This window comes from Anguilla rostrata, chromosome 16 (genome assembly GCF_018555375.3).
Source record: "Anguilla rostrata isolate EN2019 chromosome 16, ASM1855537v3, whole genome shotgun sequence".
In the NCBI taxonomy this organism is placed as follows: domain Eukaryota; kingdom Metazoa; phylum Chordata; class Actinopteri; order Anguilliformes; family Anguillidae; genus Anguilla; species Anguilla rostrata.
In genome coordinates, this window is record NC_057948.1 from 34,172,085 (window position 1) to 34,192,126 (window position 20,042).

Here is a 20,042-nt window from a genome sequence, read left to right on the forward strand (position 1 = left end):
TATGATACAAGAGAATGGGCTTCCTTTATTCAGTCTGGAAACAAATGTTCAGTTTCTATGAACTAGTAAAGGTGGTGCTAACTTCGACTTTGTTTGGTATAAAAAGCATCCTAGGTATATTATGTGTTGACAAACAGTAACAAGTCAATTTTAACAGGCCAAAAAAAAAGAAATCCCATAAATGTAGGGGGTGGGGATACATGGTCCAAAACTTAGTTTTTAAAGTGGTATTAAAAAAAAAAAAAAAAAAGTCCAACAGCACATGGCACCCAACGTTACATATAAAACTGAATACATAAGAGGCCTCATTTGTTTTGTTGTTGTTGATATACCTGGAGTTGGGTGTAGCAGTTATATACCTCTTACAGTCACAATATGGGAAAACGGGGAAAACCCTCCTGGGGGTGGGGTTTGGATCCGCAGGACCCACGTTAGAACGGGACGGGCACACGGCCGTGGGGGGGGGGAGCGGTGCAGTTTTAGGTGAGGACGTCGTGGGCCTGCTGCTCCACCAGCATGGCCATGTTCTTCACATCGCCACACCACAGGTCCAGCCGCTCCTTCATGCTCTTAATCTGAAACCACCACACACAGGGTCAAGGGTCAAAGGTCAAAGAGCTAACACTGCTACACCAAGCTGTGCAAACCAAAAGGTCTTTAACAACAAGCTAAGGTACAAAATAATCAAATGTGTCTCAAAGACTGGAAGGAAAATTGATAAAATAGACGAAGTAAAAATTAGTGAAAGTGGTTTTAAAAATAGGTAATTAAGTCATAATAGTATTAGTCAGATGCGTCAGAAAAACTATAACCACTTCCAGTTCTGCATCTGTGCAGTATTGCCATGCTACCCACTACTGACAGAACAATAAAAAGCAATACATTAACAAATGTTATGTTTGTATGTTTTGATTGAAGCATGCCTTCTTGGCCAGGTCAGTGTTGTAAATGAGAATTTGTTCTCAATCACTTTTAACTGGTTAAATAAAGGTTAAATAACAAAGCATCTGCTTTGCTCATACAGAATGCATCCGATGCATTTACTGCTTTATAAATAGAACGTGGATAATGGTTCATCTGAGTATTTTACAGCAGAATCTGGGGCCTGTATCATGAAGCAGGATTACTGCACGGAGTAAAACCCGGACCCCTCCCAAATCTGGAACATGGACTGAAGTGAAAAGAGCCATTTTGGGTTTTACTCTGCGCAGTTATCCAGCTCAGTAATCCTGCTTTCTGATACAGGCCCCCTGGTCTGCAGGAAGAGGACGCTGGGAACCCTGGGCTTCAGTGTGGGGGAAGAACACGATGACGTGGTCCTCCAGGATGTCCGAGATTTTACCTGCTGCAGGTCCAGCACTCTGGGCTGCACCCAGGTCATCTGCACTCTCTGGTCCACCTCATCGATGTTCCCCTTGATCAGTCCGACGGACAGCGCCTTCATCACCAACAGCTCCACCTAGAGGGGAGGAGGAACAAGGACACGCGGTGAAGTACACCACATGGTGTTTACATTCTGTATAGCACCAAAATTAGGAATATAATTTACCAAAAATAATTTTTTAATGCAGAAATTTACCCTGTCGTCAGGGTTCACATGCCGTATAGCACAAATCATTCAAAAATCATTTTAAAAACCTTTTTAAAAATGCAGCAATTTACTCAAAGGAAAAATAGGAGAAATATTTGCTTTTTTTGCTAATGATGGCACCCTCACCTCATCTACAGGGATTTTGGCACTCTGGGCGATTTCGTGGAAAGTCAGCTGCCTGTGATTGGCTGGACGGGTGAACGTCATCTGGATGGGAGGTAATCAGACGTACGTGTTTATGCTTGTATCCGCCATCGTTAAATATTTACCCAAACTGAGACCGAGCGCCAAGTTAGAGCTCCACTGACCTCCATCACACAAAGCAGCTGGATTTTCTGCATTAGCTTGACTTCCTGTGCTGCCAGATCAGGCTGAGGGAGAAAAAACAGAGAGAGAGAGAGAGAGAGAAAATAGATTATCTGCACTTTCAATCTCCCGCTGTATGAGAGACAATCACATCAGTGACAGCGTGCGGCTGACTCGTGTTTAAAAGCCCCATTATCCAGCTCTCTGCTGCTATCCCATAAGCCCATCTGAGACTGCGATGATCTGCCTGGTCCTCTTCACAGCTGATGGGACTGAGGGCTGCAGTAATGCTGGTGCTCTGTCCATGACTGACAGGTAAAGGACAGGTTTCTCTCTCACCTGCAGGCCCCAACGCAGTCTTAAAGGCCGGTTCTCTCCCACGTTGCCCTGCTGAAGGTAAGGGCAATCGCCACTGCCTGTCGGCCCTTAGGAGGAGCTCTCGCACCTGGGCCCATGACTGCAGGAAATGCAAGGTCTCCTAAATGCACACCACCTCTGCCAAAGGCAGTTATCTCTCATGCAGCCACCATGACTGAATGTAAAGGCAAGTCTTCCTGCCCTCAGCGCCCAATTGAGCTTGCAGGTAAAAAAACAGCCTAGCAGCCATGCACTGAGCATAAAGGACAGTCCTCGCCTCCTTAGTGCCCATGAGCAGTAATTAGGACAGGTTAAGCATAATGGGTAAGGAAGGTCATCTTAACCTAAGGGCCAGACGACAGGTGGGACACTGCCACTGCACCCTGACGCAGGTAAGCGTTCTAACTGGACCATGCTTGCGGGTAAAGGACAGTGTTATCTATGCAATGTAAAGTAAAGGACAGGTCTCTCTCACCTGCAGGCCCCATGACTGACAGGTAAAGGACAGGTCTCTCTCACCTGCTGGCCCCATGACTGACAGGTAAAGGACAGGTCTCTCTCACCTGCTGGCCCCACGCAGTCTTAAAGGCCTGGAACTTCTCCACGTTGCCCCCGTTGAAGGCGTACAGGGTGTCAATCAGCCACTGCTTGTCTGTGTTCCTTAGAGACTCCAGCACTGGGTGCATCAGCTGCAGGGAAATGCAAAGTGTTTGCTAAATCGCACACCTATCTCTGCAACATGTTCATTAATCCATGCATATGCTTGACCAACACCAATAACTGAATGAATAGCAGCAATTTATTCTGCCACTCCAGAACATGTACATTAGCGCACCAAGCTCAGCTAGCTTGCTAGCAGTAAAAAAAAACCAGCCTAGCAGCAATTAGCATCTGAAGTAATATAATACATCCTGAACGCCTGTCCTTCGTGTCCGCATAGAGCAGTTATTTGGGGCGGCAGTGTAGTATAATGGGTAAGAAGCTGATCTTGTAACCTAAGGGTCACAGGTTCTATTCCCAGGTAGGGGACACTGCCATTGCACCCTTGAGCAAGGTACTTAACTGGCATTGCTTCAGTATATATCCAGCTGTATAAATGTATGCAATGTAAATGTAAAAAGTTGTGTAAGTTGCTCTGGATAAGAGCGTCTGCTAAATGACTGTAATCTCATTTGTATTATGCAAACTTCTGAGCAATACTGTAGCATGGCCAAAGGGGGGAGAGAGGATGTAGCTAACAGGCAACCATATTTCAACCGCGGTGTAATTTACCAGCTCTCCAAAGTTGTACACTCCTTCCCCCAGGAGTCCGGCCAGCCCCAAAGTGAAGGCTCTCTCCTGCTGCTCGGCCTCTGCAATGGAAAAACAGTTTTCATACACGAGCACAAAAGAGGAAATGATGAAAAAATCATTGCTGGCAATGTAGCGCTAAAATAAAACTGGCATCCATCTTAAGAAAAAAAACAAACCTATAAGATAAAGTACAATTTTCCATTCTATTTCACGCTTTACTTAGAGAAGAACCTTTAAAGCAAGTTGGTCAGTAATGTCTTAAATTGTATTTATAAATAAGGCTGGACCGTGGGCACGTCTGTATTTTTTTTGCTTTATTTGGATGTGTATGAAGCAGAGAGGATTTGTAGAAATTAGTCAGTTGGTTTGGGTTTGGTTGCTGGAAGATTGGGTTCCTTCAAAAATATTTTTTCTGTAACTACAATAAAAACACAGGGCCAGCAGGACTCTTTAGGGGCCAGATTATAACTGGAAATGTGCTCATAGTGTTTGGTCTCAGCAGAACGACAGCGCGTTCTTATAGTGTTTGGTCTGGCCAGAACAACAGCGTGTTCTTAGTTTTGGTTGGCCAGTGGCCAAGAACGGTTCAGGCTGAGATTCTTATAGTGTTTGGTCTGCCAGAACACAGCGTGTTCTTAGTTGCTGGAACGAGCGTGTCTTGGTTCTGGACAAACACAACTAGCGGCAGACGACGCGACACCCTCCCCTCCGTTTCGCTGTGTTCGCAGGTACCTGGCAGATCCTTCGCGTCCACACAGCCCAGGTAGCGCAGCGCGTCCTTGTAGTACGAGGCGTGGTTCCCGATGATGCGGTAGTACTTGCTGGAGAGGTCGTAGAATCTTCCGTGCACCGAGGTGACGCCGGGCAGGTTGTTCAGCATCTCCTCCACCTCCTCGATCAGCTTCTGCAATGATGCGCGACAGACCAAAAATGAAGGGAGATTTGCAAGGATCCGCGAAAAGTAGGAAACCAGAACCAGCTGTTCTTCTCATGTTTTGGCATTACCTTTGTGGCAGGAAGGTCGTTTATTTCCAGCTTGAGGCTGCCGATGGAGGTCTTGCAGAGAATGACCGCTTCGTCGCTGCTTTTCACCTTCATTATAAAAAAATGGGCACGTTAACCACAAAAACTGGAATTAACGAGCGCCTTTGTGTATCCTGCTAGTGTGACACTCTTTGTACGATACACTGTGGTACTGGATTGCCGCAGGTAAAATTACAGGAGGCGAAAATACCTTTTCTTTTGTTTTCTCGAGGAAGGTTATGGCAGTGGTGGGTTCTGCGGAGACGAGGGATAGAAATTCAGTTTGATTTTCATTCTAGAAGCTCACATACGGAGACGGTGAATGTGTGTCAGTATTAACATGAGATGTGTAAACTCGGGGAAGTACCCGTTTTGGTGAATTATGGGGCTTTTAGTTACATTCTGTAAATGGGAAATTGAGAAGACGGGGGGAAGGCTTGACGTACGGAATGAAAACAGAGGCCTCTGCGCTCTTACCTTTCATCTTTCTGGTGACGAAAAGGATGATCTCCACCAGGGACAGTGGGTTGATTCTGCCAGGGAAAAGGAGAGGGAAGTGTCAGCGTTGCAGTGCGGAAGATGACGAAATGGCAAATGATGGCCTCTCTTTCCTCAAATTTACAGTATCCCATTGCATTCACTAGTGGCAGATACAGGAGAGCACAAACAAATGTACTTTCTTCCGAGGCACCCGATGTCAACCGCTGCTTTTCATCGCAATTCAGTTCACAATTCAGGCGCGCACAGACATATCAGAGGAAAACTATTCATCTGTAATCCCGGCTGACTGAACCCCCCCCCCATCACCGGTTGATATCATGGAGGACAGTTGAGGGTGAAAGATCTGTGCACTTCCTGTGTTACACCGACCCACAAACTCACAAACAGCCTGAGATCGTTAATGCTAATGAGTCATCTCACCTGTGCTCAAAGTCACTCAGGAAGTTTTCATAAAGCTGCAAGGAAAAATAAAACAGGAGGCTTAGAATGAAAATGTCACCTTTACCTGTAAACATAGCAAATGTTACATAGCGTACAAAGATATAAAAACTGTTAGTGGTGGTTGGTATAAATGAGATGCTATGTGAGCAGCTTGCTTATTCTGGGCTCATTATGGTGCTAGCAGTGTAGTATAATAGCCAAGTAACTGGGCTTGCAATCAGCTGAAACCAGTAAAGGCTGCAGGTTCGATTCCCAGGTAGGACATTGCTGTTCTACTCTTGAGCAAGGTACTTGACTTTCAGTAATACATCCGGCTGCATAAATGGACGCCATGTTATAAATGTCGTGGTGGTGGTGGCTCACTTGGATGAGGCCATCGTCTGAGGCAAAATAGGGGTCCTGCACAAAGTCTGTGAGCTTCAGTGTCAGCTGGTGCCACAATCTGGAATCAGAGAAAAATAGGAATAGGCTACTGAATCTGCTCGAACATAATCCAGTAAAGTAGTTACAGTATCTGGCAGAAATATTCTGGCTTTATGTGGTTTTTTTCCAAGGACGATACACACAGTACACTTTCAAAACATTTAACGTAAACATTTTAAACAAAGTGCAAAACATTAACACTGTATACAAACCTTAAACTACTAGAAACTGTATAGCTACGTGTTTAACAGGCTAACTGCATTTTTAGCTAGGTGTCCTGACATGGTGTTGAGGACTGCAGCTGGGATCAAAGAATGATATAATCGCCGTACACTGGACTGCCTGCCTTTTTTAAGATACAGATTGCGACCAATGATTACACACCGTCAAAGGAACTTCCAAAAATCTAAACTAAGAAATCTACTTCATCTCACTAGCTGACTGGGTGTACATGAAGCAGTTTAATGCTTCTGACGTCTGCCAGCCAAATAAACGGAACGTGCCGAGTCAAAACACATTCATTGGATGCACCTTTAAAGTGTGATAAAATACAGGTATCAATTATGATGTGAACTGACGGCTTCAATCAGAGAAATAGCTCGCAAACTTGCTGGCTATTAAGCTAACGGGAATGAAGCACTGCACTCCGATTGTATCAATGGGCCGTATTACTGTCATTAAGCGTTAGCTAGCTACTTAACAATACGGATACAAGCCAACTAACGATCGATTCCGGGTTATAATTGTGAAAATGTGTCGCTGTGATTCACAGTTTAGAAAAATTAAAGTCAAAGGCCAGCCAATGTCTATGATTTAGCAAAATTAGGTAGCCTGCTTGCTACATGACTCAGCGCATGCCTCTATCAATGAGAAAGCTAACGCTAGCCAGAACGGCTAACGAAGAAGCTACAAAGCTACAGGATACATTTGCTTACTTTTTATTGTAAAGGTCCTCCAACGTGTGCCATTCTGTTGCCATCTCTGGCGTTGAGCTCTTGCTCTGTTGCTGTTTGAGGTACCCGGTGACATCTCTCATTGTGATCGCCGGTTTGTTTCAACGTATCTTACTATGAAATGCAAGAAATTACTACAAGCTGAGCTCTTCCGAACATACACACTGCTCGCGCAAAGCCAGCTGGGATTGGTCGGTCGGTCATGTATACCGTAATATACACAATAACTACGCTTAGAATATCTTAAATGGCCGAATTGAAAAATGTGCAATTCCCCAAAAATAAAATTATAATCATACGGCTTCATATTTTACTTTTGGAAGTATTTTGACATATTCTGTTTAAGTTGCAGTCATGTTAATTAAAGATGTGTATCAAATACCATCGTGCTTCTTAAAACTAAATAAAACTGAGATTATTACCTAAATAACAGTTTTACTAGTTTGCAGTACTGTCATACAAGCAGATTATATATATCGGGAATTATTCCTTCCTTTTTGGTACCTGTATAATAGTTTTTGACCACTATTATACAATACATTATGGTAGAAGAGACGTCATCAGTAGGTCGTGTAAATATTGCGTTTTCAGCCGCGACAGAACTGTTTTGCTGGCTGCTGGACGCCCTTAGCACTGAACTCGGGTTTCCATGTCTGAGGTCAAGCAGCGCAAATTTCTTGCCAGTGTCTGGTTAGGTTTGCCAGGTTCTGTACAGGGTTGACTGACCAGACGCTTTGCTTTCGAAAGGCGCACTGATTTTGCCAAGAATTGAAGGAGTAGGCGAACGGAGCTATGAGGTGCATTATTTTGACGTCTGCCCTCGGTCAGCTGTGTAGGGTGTCAGTTAACCAAAACATACGATCCAAGGGAATCGGTTTGCCATGTTTAAAAGGTAACCGCTCTGTATTAACATACAACGTGCATTAAAGTAGGCTGAACAGCTTGTTAGTGTAAATGTTACTTGTAATAAAATCGATATCGATGAACGTGTAGTTTCAGTTTGTTTTCTTCGCATGGCCAGGTAGCTACACAGCCAACAAACGTTCGTTTATTGAGATTGCTCGTTGGGTAGTTTGACGTCAGATGTTTTAAATACCACTTTCCATGATATATTTATCGAGCTTAGTTCGCATATAACGTTACACTTTCTAATGCACTTTCGGTCCTAGGTTCCGAATTGTAGGTTGCCAAAGGTTAATTGTAGTAATTGCAGTAGCTACTACAGTTATTTTTTAACCAAGGACAGCAGGACACCAGCACGTGATCCATCTGCTCTACAGAAATCAGTAAATCCGTTAACTTCTACCGTATCTTTCCCTTAGAATTGCAACACCGGACATTGTCATGTTTTGCCCGAAAACAAACAGGCCTCTTAAAGGACACACACAAACACACCGAAGGCTCTGCTGGAGGTCTGTCACAGACGACTCTCCCAAATGGGTGAGTGTGGTAATGCTGTCGCTCATATTCACAATAGGCTACATTTACTCATTTAGGTGTGAGAGGTGATCAGTATTCTTTCTTTCAGTTAACACTGGTAGTAATAATGCTTCCTCAAGACTACTATTCACAAATTGAAGACTAAGTAGGTTGCATGATTAAACATTGACATTCAAACTACCTGGAGTGACGTATGTCTGTCCATCAGAAAGCTCTGCTCTCTTACCAGGCTGTGGTCAAATGCTTTACTTAAAATGTGTATATTTTACCCCTTAGACACCAGTAAAATGCCTGCATATTTCTTAGATATTTAAAAAAAAAATTTTTTTCACTGGTATTCAAAAAAAAGTTTTACCTTAATATGATCTGTGTGTATGTATGTACGCATGTATGTATGATGCACATATGCACGTATGTTTGTATATATGTTTTGTTTCATAACGTTTCACTGAAAGTTCTCAGGGTTTCGCAGAGGTAGTGTAAAGTTTACCAGCAAGCAAAGAGTCGTGTTGCCTGAATCTCAGGAGCTGGCCAGTGGGCAGCTGCAGGTCTCGGGGGCTGTTTGGGCGGGGGGGAGGTGGTGACCGGGAGAAGCTGAGCCTGGAGGGTGTGGCCCGCGGCATCAGTGAGGGGGAGTTCCGCAGGATCGTGGTGATGGCGGGGGCGGGGATCAGCACCCCCAGCGGCATCCCGGATTTCAGGTGAGACGGCTGCCCCCGTTGAAACAGTTGGAGGTGCTGGGGGGGGGGGAGGAGGATTAAGGTGCTGCTGGCTGTGCTTGTGCAGTTACCCTGAAAGAGCAGCACTGGGGAAGTGAGAATTGTTGTTGAAACAGTGGTGGGAGATCTGGCATGTGTAGAGTGTCTTTAAGTAAGAACATATGAGATTGGATGGCCACTGTTCCTGATTCTGTTCACGTTTCAAAAAAGATGCGGAGGGAAAAAGGCTAAAAGTAGTAAAAGTGTTTGTCCAAAGTTACACCCTTCAAATGGCTTTGATGTTGTGTGTTCCTTTGTGTCCAGATTCAGTGTTTTTACGAGGAACTAATGACATCACCTCCGTCTTTCCCGCAGGTCTCCAGGCAGCGGTCTCTATGACAACCTGCAGCAATACAACCTGCCGTATGCGGAGGCCATATTCGAGATAAACTACTTCCACCACACCCCCGAGCCCTTCTTCGCCCTGGCCAAAGAGCTGTACCCGGGGAATTACCAGCCCAATGCCACGCACTATTTCGTCCGGCTCCTGCAGGACAAGAGCCAGCTGCTCAGGATGTACACCCAGAACATCGACGGCCTGGAACGCAGTGAGTTCTGTGCTCCCTGGACCAATTGCTTCCTGCCACAGAACTTATAAGCTAGCCAGATGGGCAGCTCTTATATTCTCATCACTGAAAGTTCTCTCTCACCATTGATGCCAAATGATTCCAATTTGATGCATGTTCTGAAAATTCATTAAAGTGCATGTATGACCAAGTAAAATACGGTAGGTATGATCTTTGTGTGCTGTAACATCGCAGCAAAAATACCTGGTAATGACTGGAGCCTCCTCTAATTAAGTCAACAAGAGAGGACAGAAGCTGAATATCTGGTCTGTCTGTAGATTCTGTGGTGCTGCTCTCATGGGAGTTGGGGGCCTCTGCCACAAATTCTATTGGCTAATGTTCTTAAAAAGTGCTGCCTCTTGCACCACGGAAACTGAGAGCAGAGAGTAGTTGCAAAGTGGAGAGGGTGGAAGTAACACCAGAGTTGACCGTCTGGGAGGGTCTATAGAATCTGCGCTGCTGGTCAGATTCCTCTGAAAGTGTATGCCGGTGGGTTTGCTCATCCTGCGTGTGTGTGTGTGTGTGTGCGCGTGCGTGCGTGTGTGTGTTTGTGTGTGTGTGTGCGTGCGTGTGTGTGTTTGTGTGCATGCGTATGTGCGTGCGTGTGTGTTTCTAGTGGCTGGAATCTCTCCCAGTAAGCTGGTGGAAGCTCACGGAACGTTCTCCATGGCGACCTGCACCGTGTGCCGGAGAGAGTACCCCGGGGAGGATCTGCGAGTGAGTGACAGGTGTGGTGTTGGGGGCCGGTCTCACACCGGAGACAGTGACAGAACTTAAGAATACAAAGAACAGAGAACAAGCCATTCAGCCCATTTAGGACTTAAGAATACATAATGAGGAGAACAGGACATTCAGCCCATTTTGAACGTGAGAACATAAGAACGCATAATGAGGAGAACTGGCCATTTGGCCAACCTAGACTTGGACTAAAATGGACTGCATTTACATAGCGCTTTTATCCAAAGGAGCTTTACTTGTCATTTAGCTACAGTCATTCTAAAACCTCAGATGCTTGTGGCGCACTTGAGGGTGGTTGTGTGTGCGTGTATGTGTGTGCATGTGTGTGTGCGTGTGTGAATGTGTGTGTGTATTTGTGTGTGTGTGTGTATGCATGCATGTGTGTATTTGTGTGTGTGTGTATGCATGTGTGTACTTGTGTGCTTGTGTGTGTGTATATTCATGCGTGTATTTGTGTATGTGTGTGTGTGTATGCATGTGTGTATTTGTGTGTGTGTGTGTGTGTGTATATGCATGCATGTGTGTATTTGTGTGTGTAAGCGTGTGTGTGTGTGTGTATATGCATGCATGTGTGTATTTGTGTGTGTGTGTATGCATGTGTGTATTTGTGTGTGTGTGTGTATGCATGTGTGTATTTGTGTGCTTGTGTGTGTGTATGCATGCATGTGTGTATTTGTGTGTGTGTGTGTGTGTGTATGCATGTGTGTACTTGTGTGCTTGTGTGTGTGTATGCATGCATGTGTGTATTTGTGTGTGTGTGTGTGTATGCATGTGTGTATTTGTGTGCTTGTGTGTGTGTATGCATGCATGCGTGTATTTGTGTGTGTGAGTATTGCGCTCATTGTTTTTGTTGTTTTCTGGCAGGCAGACATAATGTCCAGCGCGGTGCCGAAGTGCCCCGCCTGTAGAGGGGTCATTAAGCCCAACATCGTGTTCTTCGGCGAGGAGTTGCCGCAGAACTTCTTCCTGTATCTGACGGACTTCCCCCTGGCCGACCTCCTCATCGTCATGGGGACGTCTCTGGAGGTGAGGGCTGGCTGGGGGTCGTGGCGTGGTGGCGTAGAGGGAAAATTATTTCGACGTGCGGAGCTCCTGGCCTGCAGAGCACTTCTTTTAGACAGTCTCCTTAGGAAAGATGATTATAGACGATCACAGTGCCTTGTCCTCCTGGTGCTAGTGGTCCCATCCCAGCACCTCTGCATCCTCCCTAATTTCAGTGTGGGACTAGCACAGTGTGGGGCTAGCACAGTGAGGGGCTAGCTCAGAATGGGTCTAGCACAGTGTGGGGCTAACACAGTGTGAGATTAGCAGTCTAAGACTAGCACTGTGTGAGGCTAACACAGTGCGTGGCTAACCGTGTGAGACAGTGTGCAGCCCAGTGTGATTCCAGCTCACTAATTACCCAGCTGAGTACAGCTGACCGCAGCAGGTTTGGGGTCAACGTCCGTTTCATTTCAGTCAGTCTGGGAAGCCGACTACAGTTCAGTTAATTAATTGCACAATTACCAGAGAACACAGTGGGCATTTTTCACCTAATTGAGCTTTCGCTCATTCCCTGACTGAGAGTTGTAATGGAATTGACCCCAGCTGTGGCACGGTCCAGGTGCATTCTGGGATGTTGGAGCTATCGCTGCAGCCGTGACACGGTCCAGGTGCATTCTGGGATGTTGGAGCTATCGCTGTGACACAGTCCAGGTGCATTCTGGGATGCTGGAGCTATCGCTGCAGCCGTGACACGGTTCAGGTGCATTCTGGGTTGTTGGAGCTATCGCTGCGTATCGCATGAGCATGTTAGCCAGGTGCGCTAGCTCTGAGCCCCCCGTTAAAGGGGTCTGTAAGGGGGGTGACCTAATGGACGTCCCGTTCCGACCTCGGCGCAGGTGGAGCCCTTTGCCAGCCTGGCGGGCGTGGTCCGGAGCTCCGTGCCTCGCCTCCTGATCAACCGGGACCCCGTGGGGCCCTTTGCCGGCAGGGCCCTTCGCCACAACGACGTGGTGGAGCTGGGCGACGTGGTGGGCGGGGTGCGCAAGCTGACGGACGCCTTGGGCTGGACGCAGGAGCTGGAGGCTCTAATGGCGGCCGACAGGGGAAAGGTGGGCAAGTATGAGCGACACGCTCAAACAGTGCGACTCTGTGAGAATTCCAAATAGAAATGAGACCGGCTGGTAACTGTGTACATCTGCTGGGTTCAGAGATGTTTTTGAGACTGGAACCATGCCTGATCAATGCTTTCCTCCCTGTCCCTAACAAACAAAGAAACAAAATACATTTTTGTATAGATTTTCATCTAGTAGCTCTAGTTTCCATGGCAGCAAGTGGTAGAATGCTCGGCTACAGCAGAGACTGTAAAAAATATGGACAAAGCTACTGTGACGTCACCCATTGACTCTCCGTGGGTCTAAAACACGTTTTGAAGCTCAATGGCGGGCGCGGCCATTTTCTCGATTTGGAGCCAAAACCATAGAGTTAAGCGGTCTTGTGATTTTTACAATTTGATTGACAGTCCGGTGCGGAAAAGCCCCTCAACCTGAACGAGGCTAGCTGACTGTCTGCCGTTATGGTTTAAAATATATTATCAGATGTTTACGGAGTTTAATTTCCATCCGTGACTGTACTGTGTCATGTAATCACGTTATATGTATGACATTAAAAATACAATTAGGCTATGTTCAGTTATCTTCAATTTATGTTTCTCAGCAAAACGAATATGCTTAGCTAGCATATCAGCTTGCCAGTGAGCTAGGTAGGCTATCCGTGGTTAGCTCACGCGTTAGCAATATGAACCACAGGGGAAGAACATTGACTACACTAATGGTCAATCAATCGGAGATGTGTAGGCTACTGGTGATTTGACTAGGCAAATTTTCGTATAACTGTCTGGTAGATCTGCTGTTAACCGAGCAAGTTATCGTCGTAGGTTTTCGCCAGTCAGTTAATGAGCCTGCTACTACTAGCTACTCCATCGCCGTTTGTGGTGTTCACTTGCTGGGTGACGCTAGCTGACCGATCGTTCGCAAATCACTTTCTACCGAATAAAAATTAACACTCAGCGGTGACTAACAAATCTACCAAGTATTTTAATAACTGATCTGCAGGCGTGTAAATATGACAACGCACTTTGTACGGCAAGTTTTCCACCTGGTGCACGAAGACAAAAATAATGTAGCCTACGTTGAATTTCTAATTATTATTAGGCTATTATTTTTTTCTTGTAAATCATCAAAACCAATGGAGAAAAGCCAATATACGCAAGGAGCCCCCAGAACCGATTCTGAGAACCACTGTCTTAAATGCCTAGCTTGGTGTCGGTCTCTGAAATGCTAAAAACATGTACCTTTCTAAATGCCAAGATGGTTAATTTCGTTAAATTCTGTGTGTGTGATTTCATCGTGTGTTGTATATTCAGCAAATGAACCTTGAAACTCTTAATTCGCTTCGTGAAACTGAAAAGGTGTTTATCCCAAAATCGGGATTATAATAGCTTTGTCACATGCGTGAAGCATGGCCCAGGTAGACATTTACGGAATGTACACGACTGACAAGCCGCCAAACACGTTTGACAGATTGAATGTTTGCCGGTTAAGGTTAGCTAGCTAGTCAAACGGCTTGGTAGCCGAAGTTGCGAAATGTTTTAGCACAGGCTACTACTGGACTACCAAATATAGCAAGCTGATTACGCTTTCTGCCAAGTTATTATTTGGTTAAGTAGGCTAAAGGAAATAGTAAAAATGACTCGGCTACCGAAAAACTTAAGAGGAGGATTATTTTATGGTCGTCTAGTGCAGCTGTAAATAGCACACGCCATAATGAAATCACCACGAAATGGGATGCCTGCATTTTCAGACTTAGCACAGGCGGACCGTAGCCGGAGCCGCAATGGCAAGGCCAAGAAGCGCCACCGCCCACCCCAGTGACCATAGACTGTGGCCCCTACTGTAGCATAGTCCTCCGAAGTAATCCGGAAGTGACGCAAGCTGTACCTCATTGGTCCAGAACAAATATTGGCACTGTGCCCAAATGACGCAATAAATCATGAAATCGACCCATGGACAGTCATAAGACCAATAAAATACACATATTATGACTATTTGTTCTTGTGAGAAAAAATTATTGACTTTGTATTTTGATCGCATTTGTACCGTAGACTTACATGGAAACCGGATATGAAAACACCTATACTGGAGCCATCCGTAGTGGCGCTAGTGAGCAACCAGGAACTACAACACCAGGAAATGAGCTTCAAAAACGATGTCTGGTTTTGGCCGCTTGGGCTACAGCAGTGCATTGTGAGGTCACAATGCCAAGGCAGGCGTGAGACCATAGAGCGTGTCAGATGCAGCCCTAGAGCCCAGTGCACTCTGGGAACTCACTTCAGTCTCTCTCTGCCAATTCACAGCTAACGGCTGCTGAGCAATTAGGCCATCGCCCCGAGCCTTGGTCTCTGACAGGCGACTGTGAGCGTGTGTCTGTTCTGTATATCAGCAACTCCCAGAACAGACTTCCTGTTTGTCTCTCTGCTCCTCTCATTAGCCAATCACTGTCCTTGCACCCGACCTTGTTTATAATCACTCTGCTGTTGAGTCGTTTGTCCGGCTTGGCGGCAGACCCATCCGTACAGGAGGGTTCGACCCCGGGGACACTGGCTCGGGACGTCCAGTAAAAAATGTGAGACAGATGCTGGCTCGTTCACGCGTGACAACATTATTTTTAAAAGATGCAATATTCTGCATGGCCTGTTCCTGCAGACTCAGCAGTTTCTCAGGCCTATTTATACTGCAGTTTCTTAGAATGTCACCGTTTCCCTGTGAGAGCCTGAATGGAGTTTAATCCTTTCTGAGGCAGCGCGAACGGTGTGAGGCATATGAGAAGCCCTATAAGCCTCACATGTTATTGACACGCTCGAGAATTTAAGCACCTGTCTGTCTGCGTTTCCTAAGTCTTAAATGGACTGCATTTATATAGCGCTTTTATCCAAAGCGCTTTACAATTGATGCCTCTCATTCGCCAGAGCAGTTAGGGGTTAGGTGTCTTGCTCAGGGACACTTCAACATGCACAGGGCGGGGTTTGAACCGACAACCCTCGGACTACCAGACAATCGGTCTTACCTCCTGAGCTATGCCGCCCCTGTCTTAAGTCTTAAGATTTCTGCAGCTACAGTACAATTCAAGACTAATTGCAACAGGAAAGATGTGAAAAGGGCAGTCTGGGTTTGTCTTCCCCCCTCTGCAAAACAGATTGCTGGTGACTGCCACCTCTGGCTCTCACCCACTTGGACACCTGGGTAATGGAACCTGACCCCCCCCCCCCCCCAGAATTGCTAGGGTGGAACAGGAAGTGAAGTGAAGAACACCCCCTTTGCCCCCATCGCCTACACCTTACTTAATTTTGTGTTTGTTTTTTTTTTTTGGTTTCCATGGCACAGAATCACAAGTCGGAGACAGCCAATGAGGAGTGAGGGGGGTGTGGCCACGGCCCGGCACACGACAGGAGCACCTGTGTTATTGGTCTGCCTCGGAGCCGGGAGAACCAGACAGAACCCTGCTGTCGCCCGAATCACGCGGCCAGCGCCCCTCCACCCCCCTGTCCCCCCTGCCCCCCCCCTCCTGTGTGTGCAGGACGGCTGAATTCACCTGGTATGACTCCCCCTGTGTGGGGCGATAATGGCGGTATCGTGTTTTCGAGCGTGCTCGTCCGAAGGACAAAGGGATGAACCGTGAAAGCTTCCCTCTCCCCCCAGAGGTCAAACTGGAGGCTTCAGTCTGGCCCCACACACACACACTGATTTAATCATCTGCATTTAATTCAATTTCCCCGACCAGAATGCAGGAAGTCGGACTCAGAACGATGTTGTTTTTGCCTGTGTCATAGATAGATGATGTAATGCGTTCTGTGCTGTAACAGTCACTGGTTGTGATGTATCCGTGTCCAGCAACTGGCGAGCAAAATGGTGTTTTGTGCGTGAGCACTAGGAAAAGAACAGACAGCACATGGTGGATGAAATGATACATTTTTAAAAATAATCTTACATTAAACAGGTAACATAGTATAAATAATTAAAAACAAAGACTTTATTTAAATATGTTTTTTTTTTTTTTTTTTAATCCTTGCTATGTGATGCAGTGTCTGTGGGTATAAATAGCACAGCGCGGTCTCTGCTCACTGTGGGAGCTGTCTGTCATACTCCTGACGGGCGGGGTCAAGTCTGAGAGCAGAGTCATCAGCTCAGAAGGGGATTCGCCCCGAGATCTCGTACAGTGGGGGGGCGGGGGGGGGTTACAACCATTGATTCTGTCTGCTCCACGACAGTCCAACCAAAACAGCACACTGTGTTCTGTGTATATCAAAGGTAACTATAATACACTGAATTTACTTTAAACAAAATAAAATCAAGAAGTAACATATGGGTTATACAGTTCAATAAGCCAGATAAAATGAGGGGGGGGATACTTGTCAATAAGTGTTGAACTTCATCAAAAAAGTACAAAATCTAGCTGTGTGAAACTGAAATTCTGGGTGTTCTTGAGCATGCAGAAGCAGAAGCCCGTGACTGACAGACCACAGACCAGAGCCCAGGGATAGGCCGGACTCAGGAGAGGAAAGGAGAAGCTAGCTCAAGCTTTAACTGCTTTAACGGAGGACCGTGAAACTACGTCGGGGTGCGTGTGCGGAGTAAAAGCGCTACTGCATCTCAGAGACCGGTGAACAGGGGAGAGGGGTTGGTACTATGGGATTCGAAACACAGTCTCCACCTGTCACAGAACACAATATGAGGATGACATTTGCACGGTAAAAATGCACAAAAGCGGCATTTCTCTGGGCGTCCGGCTTTTGGTGGTGACGCCGAGATTTACGGTACGTTCACGGGGAGACGCGGGGATGTCGGCACAAAACAGAGTAATCTGGGCTTTTCTTCCGGTGCGTTGAGTCTGGAGTTTGAGTGAAGTCTGTTCACGAGTGTCGGGCTGCTTTACACAGACCCAGAGTCCGGTTCAGTCCGGTTCAGTCCGGTTCAGTCCAGTCAGCGTAGCCGATGCGGACGGTATTTTTTTTTTTTTTTTTGCGGTGGTCTCTCTCTCTCTCTCTCTCTCCGTTCTTCCGTCACGCCCTCCGGTCGATGCGTCCCAGCGCCGCGTCGGACGCCACTCCCAGCATGCACCTCACTGGATCTCCTCCTCGCTGTCGGGCTCTCTGTTCTGCTCCTGCTGCACCAGCCGCTCAAAGTCGCCCGGCTCCAGCGAGGTCATTTTCCCATCAGCCCCCAGCTTCATCGGCTGGATCACATGATCCCTGCAAACAGACAGACACAGCCCGGTTAGTCACCAGATCACATGGTCTGCAAACAGACAGACACAGCCCGGTTAGTCACCGGATCACATGGTCTGCAAACAGACAGACACAGCCCAGTTAGACACTGGATCACATGGTCTGCACACAGACAGACACAGCCCAGTTAGACACTGGATCACATGACCCCTGCAGTCAAACAGACACAAAAGCGCAGCCTGGTTAGACACTGGATCACATGGTCTGTAAACAGACACAAAGACGTAGCTGTTCGTAGCCATTTGCCGTTCTGTGATGAACTGCTAAAATAAGGCAGCTAATCTGACCTTCGCTTATTTGGCCGCTGTCGTGGGCATGGCGACGGGCATTAATTACCCCGTGGTTTGTGAGCTGTGAAATGGGTTTCCATGACTCCGGCTCGTGGGCGAAACCTGTCTGGTGTGCGGACAGACCGAGCGAGAGAGAGAGAGAGAGAGAGAGAGAGAGCGAGGGACCGAGAGAGCAAGAGAGCGAAAGAGTGAGGAACCGAGAGAGTGAGAGAGCGAGCGAGCGAGCGAGAGGGTGAGAGACTGAGAGAGCGAGAGAGTGAGAGAGCGAGCGAGCGAGAGAGCTTGAGAGCGAGCTAGCGAGCGAGCCAGGCCCCTCCCTCTCCTCACCTGGAGAGCTTGTCGAACATGTTGACCAGCTTCATGGCCTCGTACTCCTTCTGCTCCTCGGTCATGCCCTCCATGGGGTTGGGCTGCTCGTCCTCCACGCGGCCCGTCACGGGGTTGATGCTGCGCGGGACAGACGGACAGAAGGACAGACGAGTCCCTCTGCGTTTCACGGCTCGTATTCATAAAGCATCTTTGATTTCACAGCTTGTATTCATAAAGCATCTTTGAACAGGAGTCCCGGTCTAGGACCAGGCTCGTCCTGTCCGTATTATGACTATAATGCTTTATGACAGGGGTGACCAGTCCTGTCCAAAAAGGGCCGGGGAGGGTGCATTAACCCAGCACTAAGACACGTGTTTCTACTTATCAAGGTCTTGATTGTAGACCATGGTTAGTTAAATAGCTAAATCAAGTTTTGTAGTGCTGGGCTAAAACAAACACCTGCACCCACACCGGCTTTTTTGGATAAAGGTGAGGTACACCCTCAGAATCGGGTTTCACCAGGGATTTTGGGCCCCATGGAAAGATGTCACATTGGGCCCCAGCACCCCAGAAAATACTATGTTCAAATTTTTTGAAGGCCCCTGTCAGTCAGGGTACTTGGAATCATCTTAATTTCAATCCCCCAACACCCCCCTCCCTTATGGCACCCCTACTCAGAATACACAATCCTTCTTCAATCTGTCCTTTAACACTGATTTACATAAAATGAAGCTCTTAGGATTAAATATAACATTACATTGTGTATTTACTTAACAGACATCCATATCCAGAGAAACTTTACAGCTGTCCCCACTTGGCATTTGAACCAGCAGCCTCTGATATACACAACCCAATATTCCCCAACCACTATACTCCGCTGGCCGGCCCCTTGCATGCAGTGATGGGTCACCGTGGAGACCGCCGCGGTACTCACTGGTGTTTGGCCTCCCGGTACTCCTCCGTGTCGCTGTCGTCGTCCTCGGAGTACAGGCCGGGGTCGCGACCTCCTCTCATGAGCCCGCGAGCGGCCAGGAGCCCCGCCGCGTTCCCGTAGCCTGTGTACTTTATGAAGCGCGACACTGCGGGGACAAAGCACAGTTATAATCTAAATGTGAGCCTGCAACCTCTGCGTTACAATTCTAGCACCTAAAAAGCTACACTCTTTTGCCTTATTAGGGCAGAGCAGTGGGAAAGTTCTGTAAGGACAGCTGAAGGTAGTGTGTGTGTGTGTGGGTTCTGTAAGGTAAGAACTGTGTAGTGTGTATGAGTGTGTGGGTCCTGTACTGTGTGAGTGTACGGGTTCTGTAGTGTGTATGTGTGGGTCCTGTACTGTGTGTGAGTGTGTTTGTTCTGTAGTGTGTGCGCGTGTGTGAGTGTGCGGGTCCTGTACTGTGTGTGTGTGTGTGGGTCCTGCTCACCGCTCTCCTTGCACAGCACGAACAGGAACTCTGCGGCGCAGTGCTTGACGTCGGTGTCGATGTGGGTCATCAGACGCACCAGCTTGTTCCGCAGGGCGTTCCCAACCTCCGGCCTGTTCTTCACGTCACGCAGCGGGGGCAGGACCTGCACACAAACACGTACACACAAACACACACACACGTACATACACACGTACATACACACACACACACGCACACACACACAAGCGCGCACACACGTACATACACACACATACACACACACACACACACACGTACAAGCACACACACACACAAACACACGTACACAC

General features: G+C 47.1%; 3 protein-coding genes across 8 annotated transcripts in view; 1 reads left to right on the forward strand and 2 right to left on the reverse strand.

Annotated features, from left to right (window-relative positions):
* On the reverse strand, window positions 1–7,075 carry psmd13 (proteasome 26S subunit, non-ATPase 13). Its single transcript, XM_064313129.1, has 13 exons — window positions 6,871–7,075; window positions 5,876–5,954; window positions 5,492–5,526; window positions 5,048–5,103; window positions 4,782–4,825; window positions 4,553–4,639; window positions 4,280–4,451; window positions 3,527–3,606; window positions 2,818–2,943; window positions 1,900–1,962; window positions 1,718–1,798; window positions 1,343–1,459; window positions 1–575 (listed from the first exon to the last, which is right to left on the reverse strand). The coding sequence occupies exons 1-13, from the start codon at window positions 6,969–6,971 to the stop codon at window positions 480–482; spliced, it is 1,137 nt and encodes a 378-aa protein (XP_064169199.1). The 5' UTR covers window positions 6,972–7,075; the 3' UTR covers window positions 1–479.
* sirt3 (sirtuin 3) lies at window positions 1,728–16,468 on the forward strand. 3 transcript variants are annotated; one of them, XM_064313131.1, is made up of 8 exons: window positions 1,728–1,809; window positions 8,211–8,328; window positions 8,853–9,029; window positions 9,402–9,634; window positions 10,269–10,369; window positions 11,255–11,416; window positions 12,271–12,483; window positions 15,814–16,468. In XM_064313131.1, the coding sequence occupies exons 1-8, from the start codon at window positions 1,803–1,805 to the stop codon at window positions 15,844–15,846; spliced, it is 1,044 nt and encodes a 347-aa protein (XP_064169201.1). In that variant the 5' UTR covers window positions 1,728–1,802; the 3' UTR covers window positions 15,847–16,468. The 3 variants fall into 3 exon arrangements, with proteins under 3 accessions (XP_064169201.1, XP_064169200.1, XP_064169202.1); XM_064313130.1 differs by lacking the exon at window positions 1,728–1,809 and adding an exon at window positions 7,446–7,780; XM_064313132.1 differs by lacking the exons at window positions 1,728–1,809; window positions 8,211–8,328; window positions 8,853–9,029; window positions 9,402–9,634 and having other exon boundaries at window positions 10,269–10,380.
* Window positions 16,250–20,042, reverse strand: part of ric8a (RIC8 guanine nucleotide exchange factor A) — a 14,771-nt gene continuing 10,978 nt past the window's right edge. For 2 of the 4 annotated variants that reach the window (XM_064313123.1, XM_064313122.1), the window contains 4 exons: window positions 19,732–19,876; window positions 19,248–19,392; window positions 18,332–18,490; window positions 16,250–17,678 (listed from right to left, as the gene is read on the reverse strand). In XM_064313123.1, coding sequence (XP_064169193.1) covers window positions 17,549–17,678; window positions 18,332–18,490; window positions 19,248–19,392; window positions 19,732–19,876 — 579 coding nt within the window. In that variant the 3' untranslated portion in view covers window positions 16,250–17,548. The remainder of the gene's footprint in view (window positions 17,679–18,331; window positions 18,491–19,247; window positions 19,393–19,731; window positions 19,877–20,042) is intronic. The other 2 variants (XM_064313125.1, XM_064313124.1) reach the window with 1 other exon arrangement.